The sequence below is a fragment of the Carassius auratus genome, chromosome 28, assembly GCF_003368295.1.
Source record: "Carassius auratus strain Wakin chromosome 28, ASM336829v1, whole genome shotgun sequence".
In the NCBI taxonomy this organism is placed as follows: domain Eukaryota; kingdom Metazoa; phylum Chordata; class Actinopteri; order Cypriniformes; family Cyprinidae; genus Carassius; species Carassius auratus.
This window is the reverse complement of record NC_039270.1, coordinates 20,595,277-20,619,239: the sequence shown is the minus strand read 5'-3', so window position 1 is coordinate 20,619,239 and position 23,963 is coordinate 20,595,277. Positions and strand designations below refer to the sequence as shown.

Below are 23,963 nucleotides of genomic sequence, written 5' to 3'. Positions count from 1 at the left end.
TTCATTAAGACCCTAACGAATCATATCAACTTGTGGAAAATGGGCATCCGATGACCTCTTTAACTGAAGCCAACAGGAAAATGACAACAATGCAAACTCAGGGGTTTGTGAAACAATGTAATTTATGTCATTCAAAAAATGTAATAATAATGCTAATTATAATGATAATAATAAAAAAAAACTAATGATGTTTTTCACAGACAAACATTATAATTAGCAATGAATTCAACAACAACAACTAAAACAAAATAAATACAATGACTTGGTACATAAATATGGCTTAAAAAAGTGGCACATCAGACAAATGCAGCATGAATACAGCGTTGAGCCAGGATGAGGATGGTCGCATGTGTATCAGGAAGGGCTTGCCTTACAAGTCTGCAAGAGGACATAAATGAATGGCCTGACACATCCACTACCTATACGGCAAGAGAGAGAGAGAGAGAGAGAGAGAGAGAGAGAGAGAGACACACTGGGGTTGTAATTATGATGTGTTGAAAGAAACATGGTTTTTAAAACAAAATATCCAAGCTTCAAGCATATGTTTAAAGATCACACCACAGGACAACTACATTGTAACAATGGAAAATGTATTTTATTGAAAGCCTGGACTTACTGTGTAGAAAACGTGCCAGTGAAAAAAATGAATGAAAATAATCTAAAATAGGGTTTGGATGTAACTGTTGACTTGTCCGGTTGTTCTTTTTTTTTTTTTTTTTTTTTTTTACATTTAGTGTACTATTGAGGACTGGTCAATAGCTTACCAGGAAATAGTTGATTTATGAGATGAGGTGTGGTTTGTGCTTCCAAACTTCCAATACTTCCCAGTATTTAATATAATTATTATCATAGCTACAAAAACTACTCGTCACAAAAACATAATGATAAAACATAAATAAAAAGCACCTAAGGCACAACCTCTTCATTGCATTGCATTTGATGCTATAACAACTCGCTGTCAATATAGCCATCCAAGGAGTTTATTTTTGCGGAAACCGATTCAGTGCATCAAAATATTTACTGTTGCAGCAGATGGAAATGCTGACTAATAGAAAAATTTCACAACACAAACTTTGGTCAAACTTTAGTTTGGGACCAATAATAATTATTAACTTACTATTAACTACGACTTTTGACTCCGTTAACTCATAATTTGCTGCTTATTTACATTTAGTAAGTATGTATAGTGTAGTAAGTGTCTATGTATCATAGAATCTAAAATATGGTCATGCAGAATAATGCATTAATATGTGCTTTATAAGTACTTATAAACAGCCAATATGCTAGTAGTTAATAGTCAAAATTGGTCCCTATAAAGAGTTTTTTACTGCATAAATTCTGTGTTAATTCCTAAAATGCCTGTATGTTGCTCCCATTGGCCCTGTCCTAAATGGCACCCTAAAACCTTGTTGTCTCACTTTGAGTCTGCACCTTCATGATGTAATGCCGCTTTAACTGTCGGGTAGAAGTCCCTCCTGTCCGTGCGGACTCAGCAGAAGTGCGGATTGAGGGTGCATAATGGCACAAAGGGGGCGCTCATGAGCAACCTTCTGAACGCTAAAATGACAAATGGGACACCCTATGGTCTCTTTGACTTAACGGACATGTGGCGGCCATTGTAAGTCTTAAGACCGCAAGTACACATGAAGTGTTCCATTTGGGACAGGGCCATTAAAGCTTGTTTCTTAGTAATGTTCAAGTGTACATTAAAACTATTCGTACATAGTGGCCTAAAAAAAAATCAAGTAGCAAATTTCAGTTGAATGGCCCATGTAATTTTAGAGCAACTTTTCTAAGCAGGGATTTAAAACAGCTCAGAGCCAATTTCAAACTTTTTAAAAACTTTTTTTTTTTTTTTAATGGTAACCAAGGGACTGCAGATTAAAATTAGCCATTGGTTAACATTCATACAGAGCATGAAGTATGTTTACATGTATATACATATATAGCAAAAAACTGATGTTAATAACAAGTGTGAACGTGAACAGATAGAAATCAGTCTAGAATCCCTACTCTTTCTCAGGCTGCACCAGCAGTCAATATTTAATCAGTAACTAGTTAACAATTATAGTGTTAGAGGAAATGAGCATCAACCAGTGGCCACAACTGACACATGACATTGTTTGTTTAGTTTACTCTGATCAAAACGGCCAATCAACACATGCAGCAGTCAGAGCTTTGGTGGGGGAGGGTTTATAGTTTACATGCCCCTTTCACACTGCACGTTGGTCCCAGAAAATTGCCGGAACATTGCCGGATCGCCTTCTGTGTGAACGCAAACACGTCCCGGGATTGATCCCGGGTTGGGGACCTAGTAACATTGCCGGGTTCAGTCCCGGAACGAGCGCTGTGTGAACAAGAGCTTAAGTGAAAGTTAACGTGCCTAGCGGTTTCAACTCCTACATTACATGTCACATCCTGATGTCACTTGATACTACGGGAACCTTTATGGGTTGTGTGAAAACACACGCACATATTACGGAAAATCACTGGCAATGTGAAAAGGGACAAAAATCGACCCGGGAACAATCGCCGGGACACATTAATGGTCTCTTTATTATAAAGCTTGTCTCAGGATCAGTCAACACATACACTGTCTGTTCACTGTGAAAGCAAGGTAAAACTTTAGTATAGAGATCAACTGTCACTGTTAACTACTTTCTTATTAGCATGCCTATTATTAACATATTGGCTGTTTATTAGTACTTACAATGCACATATTAATGCATGTCCATATTCAACATCCCTAATCCTATCCAAAACCAAATTTTAACCTTACTTACTATTAATAAACAGCACATTCGAAGTTTGTGGAGACAAAAGTCATAATTAATAGTCTGTTAACAGCGAGAAATGCACCTTAGAATAAAGTGTGACAAAGCACTTATAAACACCACAAGCTCCAATCAGACTGTTATGCAGCATTTTGGCATGAGGTTTCACAGGTTTTCTTTGCATGATTTCGAAACGGCCTGTAAAACAAACTGCGTTTGGTACTTTTGTGTATCAGTAATTACAGTGTCTCTATACTGCAAACCTGGACAAAAATAGCAGCGGGGTGTCTTGTGCACTTGTCATATTTGTGGACAGTCATTCTGACAGGACACAAATACCTGTGCATTTTAAAATGACTGCATATATGTATAAATAGACAATGCACAGCTGACATGAGGCTGGATTTACTGTGTGTGAAAAATGATGTCCAGGTCCTCACCTCCTGATGTGACTAGCATCTAGCTGCTCTTGTAAGACTGACGCCCTCTTCTGCAGGAAGCTGACCTGCAGAATAAATAACAAAATCATTAACACGTGCAAGCATTCCCAGAGCATTAGGGGCTAGTTCTCCGGTGAAGAGTAGGAGCTCAACAGAAATTAATATATAAGAAGCCCATAGGATTCTGGATGGTAAACCAACAACTGTTAAAGCACTTTCTCTTTTAGAAATGGTCGGACCAGATTAATGTACTCTACTTTTTAAAGGGCTCATGTCATGAGATACTGAATGGTCCTTGATCTTTGGAAATAAAAGACTTCAGTGTGTTATTAAAATGTATTGTAATGCTCAAAACTCAGAAAATGTCCCCCCAGCCTATAAAAGAGCATTTACTAAAAACGGCTCATTCAGAACTTGCACAACTTTTTGACCTCAATCAGATGAACACATCAATGACACCCACTGGGAGTTCAGAAATTTTATCTGCCTACTATCAGTGGAAAATAAAAAATACAAATGATTCATGCAACCCCATTCATTTCTAACAATTGCTTTTACCATGTGTAACAATAGTGAGTAACAAAAATGTATGTCAATACAGCACTGTAGATCTGCTGTGAGCAAATGTGATTCTTTATAAAAATATTTTCTTTTAAAAAGAAATACACTTGGTTAATTCTGGCTTTTTAAATATTGTATGAGCCTGAAAAGAATGTACATTGTTCTGCGACGATTTTCCTGGAAACCAAGATACACAAAGCAAACCTCAGAGCAAATCTAATGTTACCATCTTTGCAAATGCATGCCTCTGACTCTGAAAAGAATGACTATGGCTAGATTCCTAAACGGCCACTGGTTTTGTTAAAATAATGCACTGCTATGTGCAATGCTCAAAATATTCAAGGACAGAGGAGGCCACACTGGTCACCAATTACAACGTATAAACATATCAGATCACAGAGCTGTGGCTGTGATTCTGAAAGAATCTAGTCAGAGCTATTCAGAGGCGTGCGCCGGGGCTTTGAACTGTGATCTCGAAATGTTGTTTGAGGGGCCCCGGACCATGCCTGACAAAGAGGGGCTATTGTTTAGATTTTAAATGTTTAAAAATGCTCTTGCCGCAGACTTGTGTAGAACAAGGCTGACTGTAACTAATAAGACCCTGGCCGGAGCCCTTGAAGCCTGTTTTAATGTGGTTGGCGGGTGTAATTGCACATAAGGAGATGAACTGGACCAGAGACTTCAAAGACCCATGGCCAAATTAGATCCATGTCTATGGAGGAACTTTCAGCACTTGTTACCCCCTCCCCTTCCCAAGAAATCAAATAAACAAGAGCCATTTGAGTTCAAAGACGAGGGGTCTGACTGCTCTGCATTATTAGATAAGGGACAGGAATCTGCGATGGCTTACAAGACACCAAATGTGGAGGTATTGAAGGGAAGTGGACTGATCACAAGAACAGAGGTGCAGGACTTCATACGAAGGGGCTGAAAACCCAGCTTTTTTTGAGTTTTGGTGTAAAATGCACTCCACTTATCAACAAATCAACAATGTTTGACTTTTAAGTGGTTTGGAGACTATAAAACAAATAATACAGAAACAATCAAATGCTTTGTCATTTACAGTAGAACTAATGTGCTGGGTTTGTAATTTTGGTAACACTTTATTTTAAGGATAAATTCTCACTATTAACTATTTGCCTATTAACATGCCTATTACTAGCATATTCGCGGTTTATTAGTGCTTATAAAGCACCTATTAAGGCCTTATTCTCCATGATTATAATTAAGATACCTTAATCCGACCGCATACCTAAACTTATCAACTACCTTAAGCAGCAATAATAATATGTATAATAAGCAGCAAATAAGGCTGTTCTTAAGTGTCTCTGTAATACAGAATACTGAAACTAGACTTTAATTTGTGGAAACTCCAAACAATGGCAAATGCAATAAGATCCCACTGCTTCACAAATGCTTCACTGTTTTTTTGCAACCCATTGGAAATATATGCGACTCCTAGATGTTGCTACAGACCTTCATAAATAGCTGCCTCAGAAGGATTCTCCAGATCTGCTGGCCTGACACCATCAGAGACACCAATCTTTGGTAAATAACCGGCCAACTTCCCATTGAAGAAGACATCAGGAAGAGGAGATGGGGTTGGATAGGGCACACATTACGCAAACCGCCAGCCAATTAATGTCACCAGGCAGGTGCTGAAGTGGAAACCCCAAGGCAAGCGGAAGAGGGGCCGACCAAGAAATACCTGGTGACCCGACCTTGAGACAGACATTGCAAAGATGGGCTACAGCTGGAACCAGCTAGAAAGAATGGCTCAGGACAGAGGACTTTGGAGATTCGTGGTTGACGGCCCATACCCCCGCTGGGATGAAGGGCAATGATGATGATGATGATATGTGGCTACATTTCTTCTCTTTTACTTCCTCTTTTAGAAATGGTCAGACCAGATTAATGTACTCTACTTTTAAAGGGCTCATGTCATGAGAAAATGAATGGACCTTGATGTTTGGAAATAAAAGACTTCAGTGTGTCATTAAAAAAATATTGTAATGCTCAGAACTCAAAATGTCCTCCCAGCCAATAAAATAGCATTTACTTAAAACGGCTCATTCAGAACTTGCACAACTTTTTGACCTCAATCAGATGAACACATCAATGACACCCACTTGGAGTTAGTTTACAAATCATTCACTATGGTAAAGGCTGATTTGAAGCTATAAATAGGCACAATGTGAAAACAAGTCTTTATTAATCAATAACCTGCCCCTGTATCATGCATGAAAAGGAAGAAAAGTTTTACTGTTTCACTGCCTCTAGTGTTCATTTCAGCTAAAATGTCCATTGATATATACAGTACAGACCAAATGTTGGGACACACCTTCTCATTCAAAGAGTTTTCTTTATTTTCATGACTATGAGTCACACTGAAGGCATCAAGGGCTATTTGACCAAGAAGGAGAGTGATGGGGTGCTGCGCCAGATGACCTGGCCTCCACAGCCACCGGACCTGAACCCAATCGAGATGGTTTAGGGGTGAGCTGGACCGCAGACTGAAGGCAAAAGGGCAAACAAGTGCTAAGCATCTCTCGGGGAACTCCTTCAAGACTGTTGGAAGACCATTTCAGGTGACTACCTCTTGAAGCTCATCAAGAGAATGCCAAGAGTGTGCAAAGCAGTAATCAAAGCAAAAGGTGGCTACTTTGAAGAACCTAGAATATGACATATTTTCAGTTGTTTCACACTTTTTTGTTATGTTTATAATTCCATATATAATTCCACATGTGTTAATTCATAGTTTTGATGCCTTCAGTGTGAATCTACAATTTTCATAGTCATGAAAATAAAGGAAACTCTCTGAATGAGAAGGTGTGTCCAAACTTTTGGTCTGTACTGTATATAGTACTTTTTTGCAGTTTTGCAGAAATGTAGCCAGAGTCACGTATTTCTAATGAGCCTAGGTTGTTTTTTTTCAACAATTTATGTGTTTAGCGTGTGAGGTCTAGTGCAGCTGAGGCTTCAAGCTTTGTTTGGATGTGGTTGGGGTGTTAGTTGTTCTCATAGCTGTTGGGAGTCAATCCCACTAGTGAAGAATGAAGACCAGAAGTACCATGATCTGGACAAGCGGGTACTCATCATGTTAAGAAAAGAGAGGGTTATGTGGCCAGAATTAGTTTATTGTAGCGAGGTTGGATAAGCTGTTTGATGAAGTATTAATGTAAACCACTCGCTGTTGTGTTCTGTCAATTGCAGGCAATGAGGAGACTTGCAGTGACATGAGGTGTCTTAATGGTCCTGCTTCTTTACTTCTAAACTGCTTGTCCTGTGTATGGGCTATTTTCTTAGTGTCTCAGGCCATAGACAGGAAAACATCTTGGATGGCTGATCTATCATAGGGTTCTTCTTACATTGTACCACTTAACTATACTGTACTGTCTTTTATGAATTAAAAAAAAAAAATGTAAAAAAAAAAAGTTTTTTACTGAGACACTAACACAAAAATGTAAGTTTTAATTTAGATGAAAACCAAACCCAAAAATTGTATAAATTTAATAATCAGTTATTTAATCAAACTGATTAAATAGACAATTCTTAAATAAAAATGAGTTGTACAAGGATGTTTTTATATACATTGTTTAATGTTTGTTCTTTTCTTTTTTAATGTTTTAATTGTTTTGTTATATAACCATTAAAATGCTGGCTGTAACAATTTTTTTTTTTTTTAATTCTGCTTTTTTAATAGTTATTAAAGTAGTTGTTCAATTTAGGATGTAGAATATGACAATGCAGAATATGTGCTTTGTAAGTACTAAACAGCCAATTTGTGATGAAATTTGCATGACACAAAGAAACTATACTTAAGTGTTACACCAAAATAACAATAGCCTATAAGTGCTATGCAGGCATAAGCAGTAGCTTGATGAAGCAGTATCATGAATAAACCACTGGCAATGACCAATCAGCATCAAGGACTAGAACTATCAATTCTATAATGCACATAATCCTGTATATATAACTGCTCCAGGTGTGTTTATGAATTTGTTGCGGTCAGGTCCATTTATATGAAATTACGCAATGTCCAGATGTGCCTGTGCTAGTGGTTTTTCAGACCTGCTATACAAAAATAAATTGAAACACTAACATTTATTTGTTTATGTGTGTCCAGTGGGAGCTCTTGTGGTGTGTGTATTTGTTTGATCACCTGTGACTTCAGTGAGGTGATGGTGTCCTCCAGCTCCTGCTGCAGCTCTGCGGGAATCAGGCCTTTGATCTTCGACTCACACTCCTGACGGATGTGTGTGATCTACACGAGGAGAGAGGGGAAGAGTTTAAAAAATGTCCCGCCTCTATCAGACTGTCAGACACTGTGGTCAGTTCTCGGTAAACTAAAGCTGTGGCAAGAGTACCGCTAACTAAGCCTGTCTGTCTACCAAGTGCAGACTATACACTGAACATACAACTTTGGCAGGTTTCCCCTCTTCCCTCACACACTCAAGCACAGAAACACTTTTTGTCAGCAAACTGAGGAAAGTAGAAGACGTGTTGCACAGAGGACAGGAAAAGTCATGTCTGAGGGCCCCTTTTAAAGAAAAGAGAAAACTATGCCTTTTCTGAGGCTAGAATAGCCACTGTCTACATTTCATCTGTTGTATAGACATCAGTACCATGGTTAATGCTGCAGTTGTACATTACGAACTGAACTGATACAGGTCTTTTGGTTTGGTACACACAATTACACAAATGTCTACATACAGTATCTTTATATGGAGAAAAATTTGGTTGTTATGCCATGTCTGGTTATTTTCAGTCCCTTGCATTCTGTGGTGTTTGGGTAACACTTTAGATTAGGGAACAGGAACACTGGTTTAGGCCTTAATCTGGATCTTGTTGGGTCTAGTCTGGCTCTCTGCTGACTGTTTCAGACATACACTGAGGTCTCTGTCCACCATCTTTTATGTTAAATATTCGCCTTGTTTGAGAGAACAGAGGAGCCAACAAGAAAGATGATTGCCTTTCTTGAAATAATTTTCCTGTTGTGGATTTAACTGATTGTTCTGGCTTTCTATAATTAATCTTCCGGGGTACAACGAAAGGATTGGAAGCCACTTCAAAGAGGAAGAGTATACATTATCTGAACACAGCTCTCTGTTCTTTTTTCATTCCCACAGTGAGCGGTAGACTAGGCCTTTGCCATTTAGCCAATTGTCCCCCGCTCACTGCCCTCCTTTTCATTTTACAAACTCTGATGTTATTGAGTTGAGGGGGTCAATCAATTTACTTATGAACTTCAGAACTTGGTTCAAAAAAAAAAAAAAAAAAAAAAAAAAAAATTATGATTATAATGAGCTTTAACATTTGGTAACTAAAAACCAGATCCATTGTGAGAGGAGACTCCTGTCTGAGTGATTTTATCCCCAATAGAATTATAGCATTGGCTATCGAGACAACATCTGATTGTCTAGTTGACCATATTTGGCCTGAGGGTTCTTGTGATGTAGCGGTAGATGCTGGACTCATAAGAGCATGTTGTACTTCTCTCCACCAACCTCCAATCCCAATGACTTTATCTCAATTACCCTCTTCATCATACACATTCCATGCAACACAGCTAGTACACACTACAGCAGACCCAGCCCTGCGCACTGTATCGGGAGGCCCACGTGTAATTGAAGTCGACATGCCATGAATGTTTGCCACAAAGAGTGGGAGGTAAAGGCATCTGTGAAGGAAAGGAAACGGGGGAGTGGTTTTCATATAGAGCCAGACAGCTTTTTGAGAACAGGAGCCATCTTGCGCCGCTGTATCTTTCTAACATCCCATTACATACAACTTTATTTGCGCAATGAGATCAGCACAAGATGGAGCAAAAATGTGCCAGGGTAAAATGGCTCTTAGCATCTGAGTGCTAACAGCATGGCTAAATGGACTGGTTGGGTGGGGGGTTGGCATTGGGTTTAATAGTACTGGTATTAATGCATGAGACTGTGGAGGACCTCACAACAACTGAACTCCTCACCTTTGGCAGTGTCAGTGATTTGAAGAGGTTTAGACCTCATTTACAAAGTAGCCTTATGAGGAGTCAAACTAGATGTTGATATTTTCTGAGGAAAAGCTGAGTGGTGTTTTCATGTGCAAAACTCATCACCACAATGCTAGGGATATATCTAAACTTAGTATCTTGGTTTTTCTTTAATCTTATCATGGCTAATATAAATCAACTCACATTATTAACCACTTTTTTGTTTTGTTTAAATACCAATGCTATCACTATAATAATACTCTTTTTGGAAGGCTCTAATAGCAAAGTTGTGATGTGAAATTAACTCTGTACTTGTACTCTGTATAAAAACAATAAAGTTGAATCTAATCTAATATAATCTAATCTAAGAGTTTCTGTAGCTCATTTAGTAGAGCAACTGGGGGCTTGAGCAATTGTGATACTAGTCTAAGCGAACACCACTAAAGACGGCATCAACTTAATAATAATATTAATAATAAATAAAAACATGAATGTCCATTAATGAGTGCTACTCAAAAATCATTTCATCATGTCCTTTCTTTCTTCCGCAGAACACAAAAGAAGACATTTTAAAGCGTGTTTCAATTATTTTTGTCCATACAATGAAAGTTAGTGACACCTGAAAATGTAGTTGTATGGAAAAAAACTGAAACATTTTCCAAAATATCTTCTGTCGTGTTTAATCCTACCTGCATACCTTAACAACTAGTTTAAAGAATTGGTCCACAAACTAAAGAGTGAGCGGAAGTGTAATTCACCAATAATGTCTGTTGATATTGCATTAATACACATAGCATATTTATGGCTATAAGGACCATAAATATAATGGTTACAGCATGGATACAGCTTCACTTTTCACCGTGGTGCTTATAACGGCGCTCTTTGTAATGCAATACAAATGCGTCAGTCCTTGCCTTGGTAATGCAAGTGTAATATAAACAGCGATATGGATGATGATCAGATATTTTTTTTTGGGACTCCTTTTTTTTTTTTTTTATCTGATATTTACTTCGTTCAATAATAGAAAAAAGACAACTTTTGAAGTGGAAAATAAAATAAACAGAAGGCGACGGTGGGTATAATATCAATAAGCGCAAATGTTTCCTCCACAGACCAAACCATCGCAATACTTTTTTTTCTTTCTTTTTTAATATATGGAATGTAGCCTAGCTGTTTACGTGGCTGTTTGGAGAAACTGATAGCCAGGAAACGGAGTGGCAACGTCACACACTCTTTAACAGCACGGCTAAGCACGGCTGTCTAACAGTGCCTAGAATTCCGGGCCAAGAACTATTTGTAATCAAAATACAACTGTAACCGTACCTGACAGTCCTTAGAACCATTTGGCCCGATAGTAAAAAAAAGTTATATTATATTTGGTTATATTCAACTGCGAATGAAGAAAGTAAGGTGTAAAAAAAAACAAAAAAAAAAACAACAACAACAACAAAAACAATTATTTGAATCTAAAAACTGAAAATCGAATGCCAACCCACAGACTGAATATTCGAATAATCGAATATTCTAGTCCAGCCCTAAAATTCTGACAGGTCCTTACAATCACACCTGAAACCTACACTTTGAGAGTAAGGCTTTGTGTTTTATTTTTAATTTACTTCGATCAACTAATGCACTGCACATAAAAGCTTCCAGATTTCACAACTGAACGATTTCATCTTCCTTTCCTTTTTAAAAAGTATTCTTTGTTGTTTAACAAACCAATCTCCATTTTGAAGACAGCAGCAGTCTCCTTTCTGCACCATTCTCACTTAAAATGACACTATTTCATCTATATATAGTCTTTAGATTGTGCCTGCATTTGAATTTGCGCGATGCAGGATGGTGTCACTAGCTGGGGTTTTTGACAGCTGCCAGCTGAAAACAGCAAGACCTCAGTGCTTTGAATGTTCAAATAAAGTTTGTCATGTCGTCAGGAGCTTGATGTATGCTAATGAAGGGGTGAAGGAGAGAGAAAGAGTGCACAAGCGTTTAAAAAAAAACACGGTAAAGTGACAAAAACATTGTCAGATGCACAAGGGTACATCAAAAACCGGCACCACTCACAAAGTTTTGAGTCAAAAAATTGGCGGTTCTGGAGTCAAGAGCACTAGTTGAGTATGAAGCTCTCTGAATAGCACGCCAACTGAAAAAAAAAAGCCTTTTCAAGAGGCTGGGAGCGATGTGAACAGAAATTAGAGGTTGGAGGAGGCTCTTTATGAAGTTATGAAGCAGAAGTATGATTTATGAAGTGCCACTCCAGTGGAGTGGGGCTCCACAGTAGCACCGGTGCGGTAATGGGAAGCTAATGGAAAATGACGGCACTTTACAGTGCGCTGGCAGCAGAGAGGAACAGATCTTAGGTTTAGGCATCTTTTCTGTGGAAATTCATAGCCAAATCTAATGACCCTGTCATTGGCAAAAAATAATAGTAACTATACAATGCAACAACATAATTTGTTTATACAATACAATATTTAAGTCAATAAAAAATAGCATCAAATAGACTTTGCAGCTCTTTTTTTTTGGTTTAATCTGATATGTTTCTAACCAAAAAACAAACAAACAAACAAAAAAACAGACAGGACAGGACTAATCTGGGTTTGATTGGGTCTTGAAAAGTTTTTGTGACTCCATATGGTAGTAGAGATCATTTGTCTTTGGGGGTTGGCATAATAAGATTTTGGTTGGCATCATTTGGCTTTACATATTTAAAGTGTTAACATTGGTTCATAGTTTCTGTTCTTTTTTAGGCACCAATTGCATGCATACTACTAGCATATTGGCTATTTATTAGTACTTATAAAGCACATATTCTGAATGAAGATATTTTAGATTCCTTAATCCTACCCCATACCTTAATTTAACTGCTACCTTACTAACTATTAATTATTAGCAAATTAGGAGGTTAATGAGACAAAAGTCGTAGTTAATGGTGAGAATTGGTTCCCACACTAATGTGTGACCTTCTGTCCCATGCAATTCGTTTGTTTAAGCATCGGACATATCAATACCGTTTACCGAGTTTAAGGAGGGAGAGTCTGTTTGACCAGTGGCAGATGGGGGGAGTGTTCAGAAACCTTACTGAAAAACAATGATTGTTTTTGAAAAACATTTGGTCTTAAAGAAATGACATACTTTAAGTTAAATAAAGCAAGTAAAGAATTAAAAGCTCTGGGAGTGTTACATGCATCATCACTGACATCCCCGAGATCCCATGCTTAAATCAAAAGCTCGGCTTCACCCTCACCAGAGAAGAAGGGAGATTCGGAAGATTAAGACTCACTGCAGGTGTTCAGCACACTTAGCATGCAGCGAATAGCTCCTGTTTAACTAACATGTCAAATCCATCCTAATATGAAAATAACACCTTACTGTGCCTCGGGAGGATACCTCTCGGAGGACTCCGTAACTTAACTGTTTCGAAGGCTTTGTGTCTGTAATCGTCTCATCCTGCGTGCCAGCGAGACTGCGCAGAAACAAGCCGCTGCCATGCCGACATTTCATGCCAAGCAGGCGTGGAGGGGCCCGAAGCAACCGAGCGAGGAACATCTGTTTGAAGTCTGGGCAAAAAGAGGGCTGTTTTTGCATGCCGAGGATTGCATTACAAAGACATGTCTTGGAAGATAAACTGGGGCAATATCAACTGCACTGAAAAGAGAGCAGGCCTCTCAGCCTTTATTTCTACATATACTCCCTCTCTCACGAACACATGCACAGCGTTTGAGATGTGGAGTGTCTGTGAGGGTTTATGAGGTGGGAGTAGATGTTCTTTGCAGGCGCTCTGTCTCTTAAAGAGGCCTGGGGTTGGTGATCGCATTCCAAAGCAGAGGTCTTGTCTCCAGGGCTAGTCAGAATGAAATCAAAATTGATCCTCAGAAAGTGTTACCCTCATATTCAAGAAGATTTTTGAAGAATGATCATGCTGCACATTTCTATATGACAACACAGCATAGAATATCAAGCTTTTATAGTTTATTTTGTCCTTTAAAGGGAAAACAAACTGCAATTCTATAGAAAAGAAAAATTAGTTTGGAGTGATAGTTGTTACTAACTATTCCTGATATTTTTTTTGTTAAACATCCTGGTTTAACAGAAACACACATTAAAGACGTAAAATGGATTGCAATTTTTTACTTTAACAGTTTAACTTTTTTTAACTTTTTTAATGAAAGAGGTGTTCTAAAGTGAAATATTTCATAAAGTGACAATGTAAGTGGGACTTAATATTATCTTGATTTGGGATTTGACTGCCTCATGATCATTAGCCTATGATTTTAACATTGAAGGTTGCTATTTTGAAGCAAATGAAATAGACTGTGCCACTGACCAACTAAAACCTGTTCTAAAGTCAATGGCACAGAGTTCAGTCTTCGCTAAACTTGCAAATTCTGCTGTCTAAATAGCAAATCTGCCATTGTGTGAGCGCTACTGGCTCTTAAAGGGAATGGGAGATGAGACTCTGAAAATGTTCAGACATTTTTCCCATCATCAAACTAACAAAAGTGTATTTTGACTCGTCCTAGGAGCACCTGCGCCTTGCGTTTTAGACCATACGCTTAGATCGTTAAAATAGGGCCCTAGATGTTGGAAACATACATTATATTTTGTAAACATTCTGTATTTGGTTATTCTGTCATTTTGGGCGTTTCAAGAGTGCAAGTCGTTTTGGGAATGCATTTTTTAGTAAAACTTTAGTTTGGGGACCAGTTCTCACTATTAACTAACCATTAGCTACAACTTTTGACTCAGTAAACTCCTAATTTGATGCTTAATAATAGTTAGCAATGTAGTTTTTAAGTATACATAGGTATGTGTTAGAACTAAGAGATCTAAAATATGGTCATGGAGAATAAGACATTAATATGTGGGTTATAAGTGCTAATAAACAGGCAATATGCTATTAATATGCATGCTAATAAGCAACTAGTTAATACTGGTCCTTAAAATAAAATAATAGTGGTAAGAACTGGTCCGTAAAATAAAGCTTTACCCATTGTTCTTTATGTTTGACATTCATTTTTTTTTTTTTTTTTTTACATTTTAATTTCATGTTGACTTTACGGTTAAAGCAATCTAGACACAATCTAGTTGTTCCTAATTTTCAGGTGTCGGGCATATGATTGTCATAACACAGCCTGACCACTAATCTACAGGCACTTATTCAGATAAAAGCATCTTTGGGGCTCTTCCACAAAATACAGTGCCAACTCAGTGCAGGTGTTCCTCAAGAGAACCCGTTTGTGGGTGAACAGATACTTCAGACCAGGGAACATCCCAATAACTGTCTGAGGAGCCCAGTAAAGGTCACCAGAGGTTTCCAGGATAAAAAGGGTGTTTCTACACGCATAGCAGGTCCAGAGACCCACCCGGAGCTATTAATCAGCTAATTAGCTCTCTCTCCCTCTCTTTTCTTTAACTCAAGGTCAAAGTAGCCTGTTATTATTGAGAAATCCCTTTGAAACGGGGACAGCATTCCTGGCCCAGGGCTCTGGCTCTTGAAGCCGGTTCTCATGGAATGTGTAAAATGTGTGTAGGGCATATCAGTGACACAGTGAGGAGATGTTGCTTCTTCCTAGCCCTCCAGGGGACGTGGCATGCACTGAGGTCCAAGCCGTTTGTAATTTTACCTGCTCCTGGTATTCCAGCTCGCGGCTCATCAACTTCTTCTCAACGGCATGCAGCTGTCTCTGCAGAGCCTCAACACGTTCTTGAAGAACCTGAAAGGGAAAATTGAGTGAATCGAGTATTAGAGATAAAGCAGATTCCAGATGAAGGAAAGAAGCATCACTGTCAATAAAGCCAAGCATCAATCAGATCCATGACAAAAGGTATCAAATACATCTTAAAAAAATTAGATCAGCTGACATCCTATCATTTCATTTCAAAACCAGTTAGAATAAAATCAGCTATTCATTACTTTTAAGGGCCAAGTAGAAAAGGGTTCTGGGCAAGGTTTTTCTCTTGAACCAGATGTTTCTAGCACAAGTGTACACTTCAGTTCTGAATACCCACCATGAAAAGCAGAAAAATCAGTACAGTAAAGTAGATATTGGAGCCTCAGCCTTGTGATCTGATATGTGATGTCAAACAGGAATAACATACATCAATAAATAGGATGTTAGCAAAGCAGATGTTCACCTTAGAGGCCTGCTAGATCGGTTTAAGAAATCACAAAACATTTCTGATTGGACAAATGCTAAGTATCATTCTTAACTGGCACATCTTGGACACAATACAACATGACTCTCTTTTATGATGCAACAAAATAAAAAAGAAAAAAAAAAAAAGAAAAAGAAAAACACACTTCATTAAAGCATATAAGATGCTACAATAAACCATAATTTTATATTTTTGTGACCATAACGGATGTAATCATGAACAGGCATATGGACTGATTTAATTTCATACAGACAAGCTCATAAATGACTAGCTACCATTTAATTTTAATTCATAAAAAGCAGTGGGTAAATGGAAAAATCATATTTAATTCCCACTGAACTGACTTTAGTCAATCAAAAAAAAAAAAAAAAAAAAAAAATTATCAGTAATTGTTTTTATTTATTTTTTGCGGAGTACAAGGCATGACTTTCTGGTTGAAAAGCGTGAAAGGTCAGTGATGGTGTAATGCAATGGAAGTTGACAATGTCAGCTTTATCGACCCTTGTCAAGCATAAAATGAACAGCATTATTTAAATCCTATTGTAAAAACAAACAAGGACCAGTGTAATCAAAGAAAAACTTTGGGATTGGCCGAATACCTCAAGCGTGTGACAGAAATGTTACACCCCTTACCATACTGCGATCCTGTGTATCGCGGTGCAATGAGACAAAACCAGTAAAACCAATTACAAATGACTGTTACTGTTACTGCCCACACTTTATACAAACAGACACCAGCATTGTAGGCTACTCTCACAGGAAACAGTCCTTGTTCTTCATAAAATGCACTGCACATATCTTAATATTTGGGTTGAACTGTTCCGGAACAGTGTTGTAAATACAACTTCACACCTTCATCCTTTGCATGAACAATGCGTGTTATACAAATCTTTCCACATTGTGACGTAGACATGTGGGGCTGTTTTAGGATGGCGTGGTTGACTTAACTTTTGTAAAGAATATCTCTTTGAGACTTTTTTTAAGCACCAAGAGCTTGTCCATTTTTAAAAGTGAAAAATCGAAACCGCGTCATATGACCCCTTTAATAAGTAGCAAATTAGGAGTTTATTGAGGCAAAAGTAAGGCAAAAGGCAGTAAATGGTTTGATAATAGTGAGAATGGGACCTTAAAATAACATGTGACCACACACTGATCAATCAACCAACAAAACAGTGAAAGTATTTTTCAAAACATTTCCAATCGACAAAAAACCTTAGTTTAACCTTAAAATAGTATTGCATAGTAAATAAACTATGCTTCTGTCCATTGTAGCTTTATTTACATCATAAATACAGTGTCTACCTAAGACCTGTTGGCAGGTGTGACAGAAAGTTTTCCTTGGACAGGCCTAGAGGGAAATTTAGGGAGCAAAGAAGCCATGACCTTCACGTATACCAATCCACATCTGATGAAACACAACAAGCCAGTAACCCGAATGCTAGCAGACCCCAGAAATGTAACAGCCTTTGTGCGGTGATGTTTCCTGGAAGACTGCTGACAGTTATGAGCCGAGTCTTTCATGTGGTTCCTAGCAGATTTACGAAACAGTTGAGAGCTGGGGTGGGGTGAGGGGTTGAAAATATCTCCGTCTTTGTCATAAAAGGACCCTGTCATCTGCAGCTCTCATTAATAAACAGCCTGAATGAGTCATTGTGGGTGATTCCTTTGTCCCGATGTTCTCCTGAAGAGCACATCATGTCCTTCCAGACGGGACAAAGGTCACTGGCTAAGCTGAGCATAGAGGTGAAGGAGGCCAGAAAAGACAAGCTCCTAAAGTGGATTTGTGTACCGTCGCACTACAGGCTCCATTTCATTTGATCTCCTGGGACAGAGAGACCACTCAAAGGGCCACTTCGCCGTGAACCCTAGGTCTCCCGGACTCCACGGCTGCACTCGATTGAGGATACACCTTGATAGCGCCTTGTGTTTTCCCTCTAAACCTTCTGAAGGGCCGAGGGAAGCATAGCAACCTCACAGCTGTTGTTCCTCTCTGCGTGAACGTGTGATTTTCTATGGTGAATCTCTCCAAACAGGGTCCAGATGGCCAGGGCGATACGCTCTTTATCAGCCAGCCAGAGTGGGATCAATCTAAACAAGCGGCAAACGTGGAACATTTGATTTCCTGGGGGCAAGTGAAGGGGGATTGAATGGAGAGAGAGGCATGGCAATGGCCTTTATTCTCTCACTTTCTTGTCTCGGCCCTCTTGGTTTTCTTCAACAGCTGTTTATCCCCACAGATTACTAAAACACACACTTGCACACAACTAATACACCGTTCACACACGTACGGACCTGCAGAGATGTGGATGTGCAAGTTCTGAGCTTAAAAGCTCACTCACACTCAAAGGTGAGACCAGAGTCATTTTTCTTGGGTGGTCCACCAAACGATAAGGCAAGTATGTCTCCCTCGGGTAAAGGCAACAGAAAAGAAAAAAGAAAAGAGAAAAGAAAAAAGAGAGGGCCTCTTTAACCTCTTAAACTCTGCAGACCCGGTACCGGGTCCGAAAATAGCATGTCACATGTTTGTGTCTCATTTGCATATCCTTCCTTATATGGCATTTGCCCAAAAATGGGTTCATTTGAAAGCTTAGAGTGTTTTCTTTACAAAGAATACCATTAATTGGGGTTTTATGATACATAAAGTAGTCAAATTAAGCTAAGAAATATATTTCCCCCCCCCATAAATTTCCATCTAACGATTGCGAATACGTTTTCGTAAGAATGTGTATTTAAAATATTTTTCACAAAACAGTCAAGTCATATATCACAAGAAAGCTCTCATTCTCAGGAATCTGATGATGTAGATCATTTTATTGTGTGACAATCACAGATCGAATGATCTTCAACAGAATCGCGATGTAAAATTTCTCACCTTATTATTTATACATTTTGCACCGCTTCAGTCAGCCGCAAACAGCCACGCATACCTATATACTCGATATAATCTTTTAGATTAGAATCTCTTCTTTCCAACAAGACCATTTTTACGTTTCTGCGTGCTTCCATTGCTGAGATATAAAGCGTTCTGTACAAGTGCGCAATAGAGGTCCAAAGCCCTGTGAGCGCTGACCAGACCTCTAACTCATATGATGCGCTCTAAAGCCTTTTTCCTGCTATACAGATCTGATCTCTTTGTGAAGCGCTATTAGTCCAAATAGCTGTCACTCAAAAGCCGTTTGAACCAGTCAGAGGTGCGAATAGCCGCAACAGGGGGGTCACTTACTGCCCCGTCCTGTTTCCGTCCGGTGACGTCACAGAACCGCTGACCGATGGGAGATTGAGTGTTTGGCTGCTTCTAAACAAAGACCACGCGAGGGGGAAACTACACGCGGAAGAATCTCCGGATTAACAATGAATAATATTCATAATACAAGTTATGGAGGACCACCGTCGCCGTGGAGAGGTCAGGACGCGCATCTGGTAAGCGTATACGCGTGATACTTGCTTTTATACATTTCATTCTTTATTTTGAAGCCTCGAAGCTCCGCTAGCCATAAGCTTATCTGTTTATTTTCATAATTTTCATATTTGACCGCATTTCAGTGAATATACAGTAAACAGTACAGTATACTGGGTGGATGAACATAAATTAGTTTGTTGACGCTCCGAAGTTCGCGTTGAAGCTTCGGGGACGCGGATTTATCGCTGGTTTTGAATAATAACAAACAGACACGCTATAAATATGAAATATCATACATGCTTGAGACAGGCAAAGTCTCTCAATCTTTACATGATGCAGAATAGACATAAATGAAATGATATTAAGCTGGAAATTGTGGATTCTATTTAAGACTGTGACAGACCAGATATTTTAATAATTCTATGCATGTCGCTATTGCCTAATATGATTTCAGAAAACATACACACAAAAAAGCACATTGTATTGAGATGGTTCATCATATGTGAAACAACATAAATAATACTATTTGTCACAAACAGCAGCTTTTTATGTAACTTCTGAGTGTTTTCTGTAAAATAATATACAGATATCACATTATTCCATACTGCAAGTGTGCAAAAGATGACTTCATACTTATTTAGACTAAAATTTTGTACAAAAATGGTATTATTCCTTCCTTCAGTTGGAATAGAATAACTTTTGCATAGATTAAGATAGAAAGAAATTTCTTTTTTCCTCTATTAGCTGACATGTGCTAGAAAAACATGAAATTGGTCTAAAGTTACTAGGCCCTTCATTGCCTGAGCTATACTATTTCAAACTTCAGTTTACACAAATAAAATAAAAAAGCGCCTTGTTTTTTCCCCTATTTATTATAACACAGACAGCATATATTGTCATTTTTATCAATTTCAACAGTGTTTTATGTAATTTCAAAGGGTTTCCTTTAAAATGATACCAAACTTTGTCATCTCACACTTTTGAATGTGAATAGGGAAGCATTCAAAATTAGGAAGGAAAATGAAAAACGGAAATCCCCAAAATAGCATTTGTGCTTAAACTGCAGCCCATGTTTTGTTAGCACTAGCCGGCTCTTTATGTGGAATTTCTATTTGCAGTGTGCTGCTTTAAGAAGTTTTCCAAGCATCAGATTAAAGAGATCCGTTAATGACGACAAGCCAGAGCACTTTAAAAAATATAGAAGTGCAATTCTGGGCTAGAGGGCTGTGCAAACTTCAATGTGGCCGTGTGTGAGAGCGAGCTCGAGCGGCTAAATTACAGACACTCGTCCCTTCGCTTCGGTCTGTCTTCCAGCTGCGCAGATGTTAGGTGGATGATGACAGCAGGGAATGTGGATGTGGTGGTCGTAACGTCTTTAACCTGACTATCGAATGATGGATGTGAAGGAGAGTTTTGCTTGCGACAACAACTTATTTATTAAGAGCAGATAGCTTTTATAATTTAAACTTAATTAAGTCAGCATGAAAAAGAAAAAAAAAAGTACCTTCATAACCTTAAAAAGTACCAGAAATAGTACCTACATAAGTACTTGGTCTTACAGCAAACGATTCATCCTTGGATGCATATGACGAGCATTTTGGCTGTTTATTAGTACTTACAAAGCACATATTATTGCTTTTTAGATTATTTTATCCACCCCATACCTAAACTTAACAACTACCTTATTAACTATTAACATACAGCAGTTTATAGAGGAAAAATCTTAGTCGATATTAAAATAAAAGTGACCTTAAAATAAAGTGTGGACATAAAAATACATAAACAACAGGATGTCAGTGTTGTTTAACCAGTTGTGGGTGCAGTGTGTGGTTGCCAGGGTGTCACTATGTGGTTGCTAAGGTGTTGTATTTTTTTATTGTTGCTGTGTGGTTTTTGAGCTTTAGCTGATTTATTGCTATGCTGTTGCTTACTTGTTGAAGTCAAAAGAGCCACCTTCTAGTTCTTTTGTGATTTGTTTATCCATTTCCTATGGTATGCAACAAAAAAAAGGGATAGACTTTCTCCTCTGGCAGCGCCCCTGTGACTCTTTATGAGGCAGATATTGGGTTTGTAAAAGCTGTATTTGAGGTACACAGGGCTTGCTTTATTTCCTTTCTGCTTTGGTGTTTTGTGGTTCTGACACAGTGACTGCTGCTTTCAAACAATAACAGTTCAATACCATCCACAACTCTCCCGTGCCAAGAGCTGAGCATGCCAACACGTCCTTCACAAATCCTTCAGCAAACTACAAACACAGAGCGGTCTGTGGGAGAAAAAAAAGGGTCCAGTGCAGTGTGCGGTGTAATTAAAACAGACCTGATCCTTGGAAGTCTTTTGAGAATAGGAAATAGAAATATGAAAGTAAACTACTTTAACTGCCCTTGTGTAACAGATATTATATACTACCATATCTGAAAGAAAAAAAAAATAGATTTTTCTTGTACTATTTCTATTGCTGAAAACAAGAACAAAACAAGAAAAAAAGAACTGTGTTTAAGGTTGTGGTTAATGATGTGAAAATATCCCTAACCATAAGCAATTCACAGTGAAGTATTGCAGTCTTTTGAGGAGAGATGTTCTACAATTATTCAAAATAATCTGATATATTATGTTAGCATTGCAAATGAAAACACTGCAAACCAAACTACACACATACTCACTATTAGCTAACTATTAACTACAGCATTTGCCTCAATCAACTCATAATTTGCTGCTTATTAATAGTTGTTAAGTTTAGGTATGGGTCAGATTAACAGATCTAAAATATGGCCATGCAAAAAAAAAAAGAAAAAAAAAAGGCATTAATATGTGCTTTCTAATTACTAATAAACAGCCAGAATGCTAGTTCTATGCAATGCATGCTAATAAAAAAAACTAGTTAAGAGTAAGTATTGGTCCCTAAACTAAATTGTTACTAGTGTGCTAAAAGCCACTTGGAAAATGTCAGTTACGACATGTTAAAAACACTGAAAGAAAGCAAGGTAATAAACACTTTATAAGCTAAATCTATAAACTAAGTAGGTTAAGTTAGGAGTGATGTAGATCCTACATGTGACTAATGCAAAACAATCTCTAGCTTCTTTATATATTCTTGTCATGTCTATTGTTATTAAATTTGAAGGTTTTATTGGTAACACTTTAGTATAGAGACCAATTCTCACTATGTTATGGACTATGCTATTGCAACATTTGGATTAATTATATTAGTTAGTCAGATGTTATTGATTTTGTTCAGTTTTTGCCAGAAGGCAAATTTTGTGCAAATGAAAAGACTCTTCCTCTTTATCATAAGCAGATGTTAGGTATCATGTACAGTTGGAGAAAATCTGATATTCCACAAAATTATTGACTTTACAACTTCGCAACTGGTCTGAATGTAAACAATGCTTTTTTCCTGTACATGTTTACTTACGTAGGATTTATTTTTTTATTGGTCTGGGTATTATTCGTTTTATTTATTCATTTTTGTTCTGATAAGATGTTTGTTAGCTTTTATTTTTTTTTTTTTACTTTTTTAATTACATCTGATGCATACATCTTCATTGCTTCCTCAATAAAAGGACCTTGATCAAAAAAATAAAAAAAAATAAAAATAAAAAGAGCACTGTTGCAAATGCAAAAACATTTTTTTTTCTTTTAAAGAGGAACACTAAATGTATTAAGCTCATACTGATGGTGAGGGCTGTCTAACTGTGTAATGTACAGAAGCGTGTGGGGGTGAGAGCTGCACTTTCAAGGCTTGACTTTCTCACGCAGGCCACTGGGACGTTATCACACGCTGCTTCCTGTGATACAGGGTTCAAAGGGTTCTGGGAATCTGCCCCATCCCTCATCCACTCATTTATCAGCTACCATCTTGCCAAACCCCCTTCCAGACACACAAACACCAAGGAAAGCAAATGAAGGCTATCTTACTCAAATCTCACCGAATCTGCTAACTCATCATTCCTGTGGCTTTAAGAGTCTGTGTCAAACCTCAACCATATATCGGCACGTTACTGAACGAGAGCCACGCACAGCTCAGAGGTCATGGCAGGGTCAGGGAAAGAATGAGGGAATAACAGGACGCATTCACTCCAGACCCCGTGTGCTTGAACTTGAGCAGACAGAAAAAACTAAACAAAAAAAATGACGTTAAAGGTCAAGGCTTGGTTCACCCAAAAATAAAGAATCTGTCATCATTTCCTTCCATGTCATTCCAAACCTGTTTGATTTTCTTTGTTTAGCGGAACACAAAAGACGTTTCAAAGAATGTTGCAGTTGTTTTGGCAGCGTGGTTCAAAACAAAACGGGACATACTAAGTGTCTTCTAAGTACTTACATGTAAAAAACTGCATGCAATTACTTTAATGTATTTAACTACCCTTTTTACCTTACCATGTCTGCCACCTGTTTTTTTTTTTTTTTTTTTTTTTTTTTGTAGATAATAGTTAAAGACATCTATCATAAGGAACTGAGATATTTTCTTCTGTGTTAGAATGGAATGGATAGGCACACATATTTATCCTAAAAACAGTAACAGAACACCTCTCCTCAAAAAGTCAGATGATTTGAGGAATAATTTATGCCTGGAGCTCAAATGGAGTAAAACATGTTACCAGTTAAGTATAATTCAATAGCAATAGCCTAGAAAAACACCACTATATATA

The 23,963-nt window shown here is 38.0% G+C and overlaps 1 protein-coding gene across 5 annotated transcripts in view; it reads right to left on the bottom strand.

Annotated features, from left to right (window-relative positions):
- The window catches only part of cep112 (centrosomal protein 112), a 179,452-nt gene that overhangs the window by 16,552 nt on the left and 138,937 nt on the right, over positions 1-23,963 (bottom strand). For 3 of the 5 annotated variants that reach the window (XM_026208354.1, XM_026208357.1, XM_026208358.1), the window contains 3 exons: positions 15,383-15,472; positions 7,938-8,039; positions 3,215-3,279 (listed from right to left, as the gene is read on the bottom strand). In XM_026208354.1, the coding sequence (XP_026064139.1) occupies positions 3,215-3,279; positions 7,938-8,039; positions 15,383-15,472 (257 nt within the window). Of the gene's footprint in view, positions 1-85; positions 420-3,210; positions 3,280-7,937; positions 8,040-15,382; positions 15,473-23,963 lie in introns of those variants that run through there. The other 2 variants (XM_026208355.1, XM_026208356.1) reach the window with 2 other exon arrangements.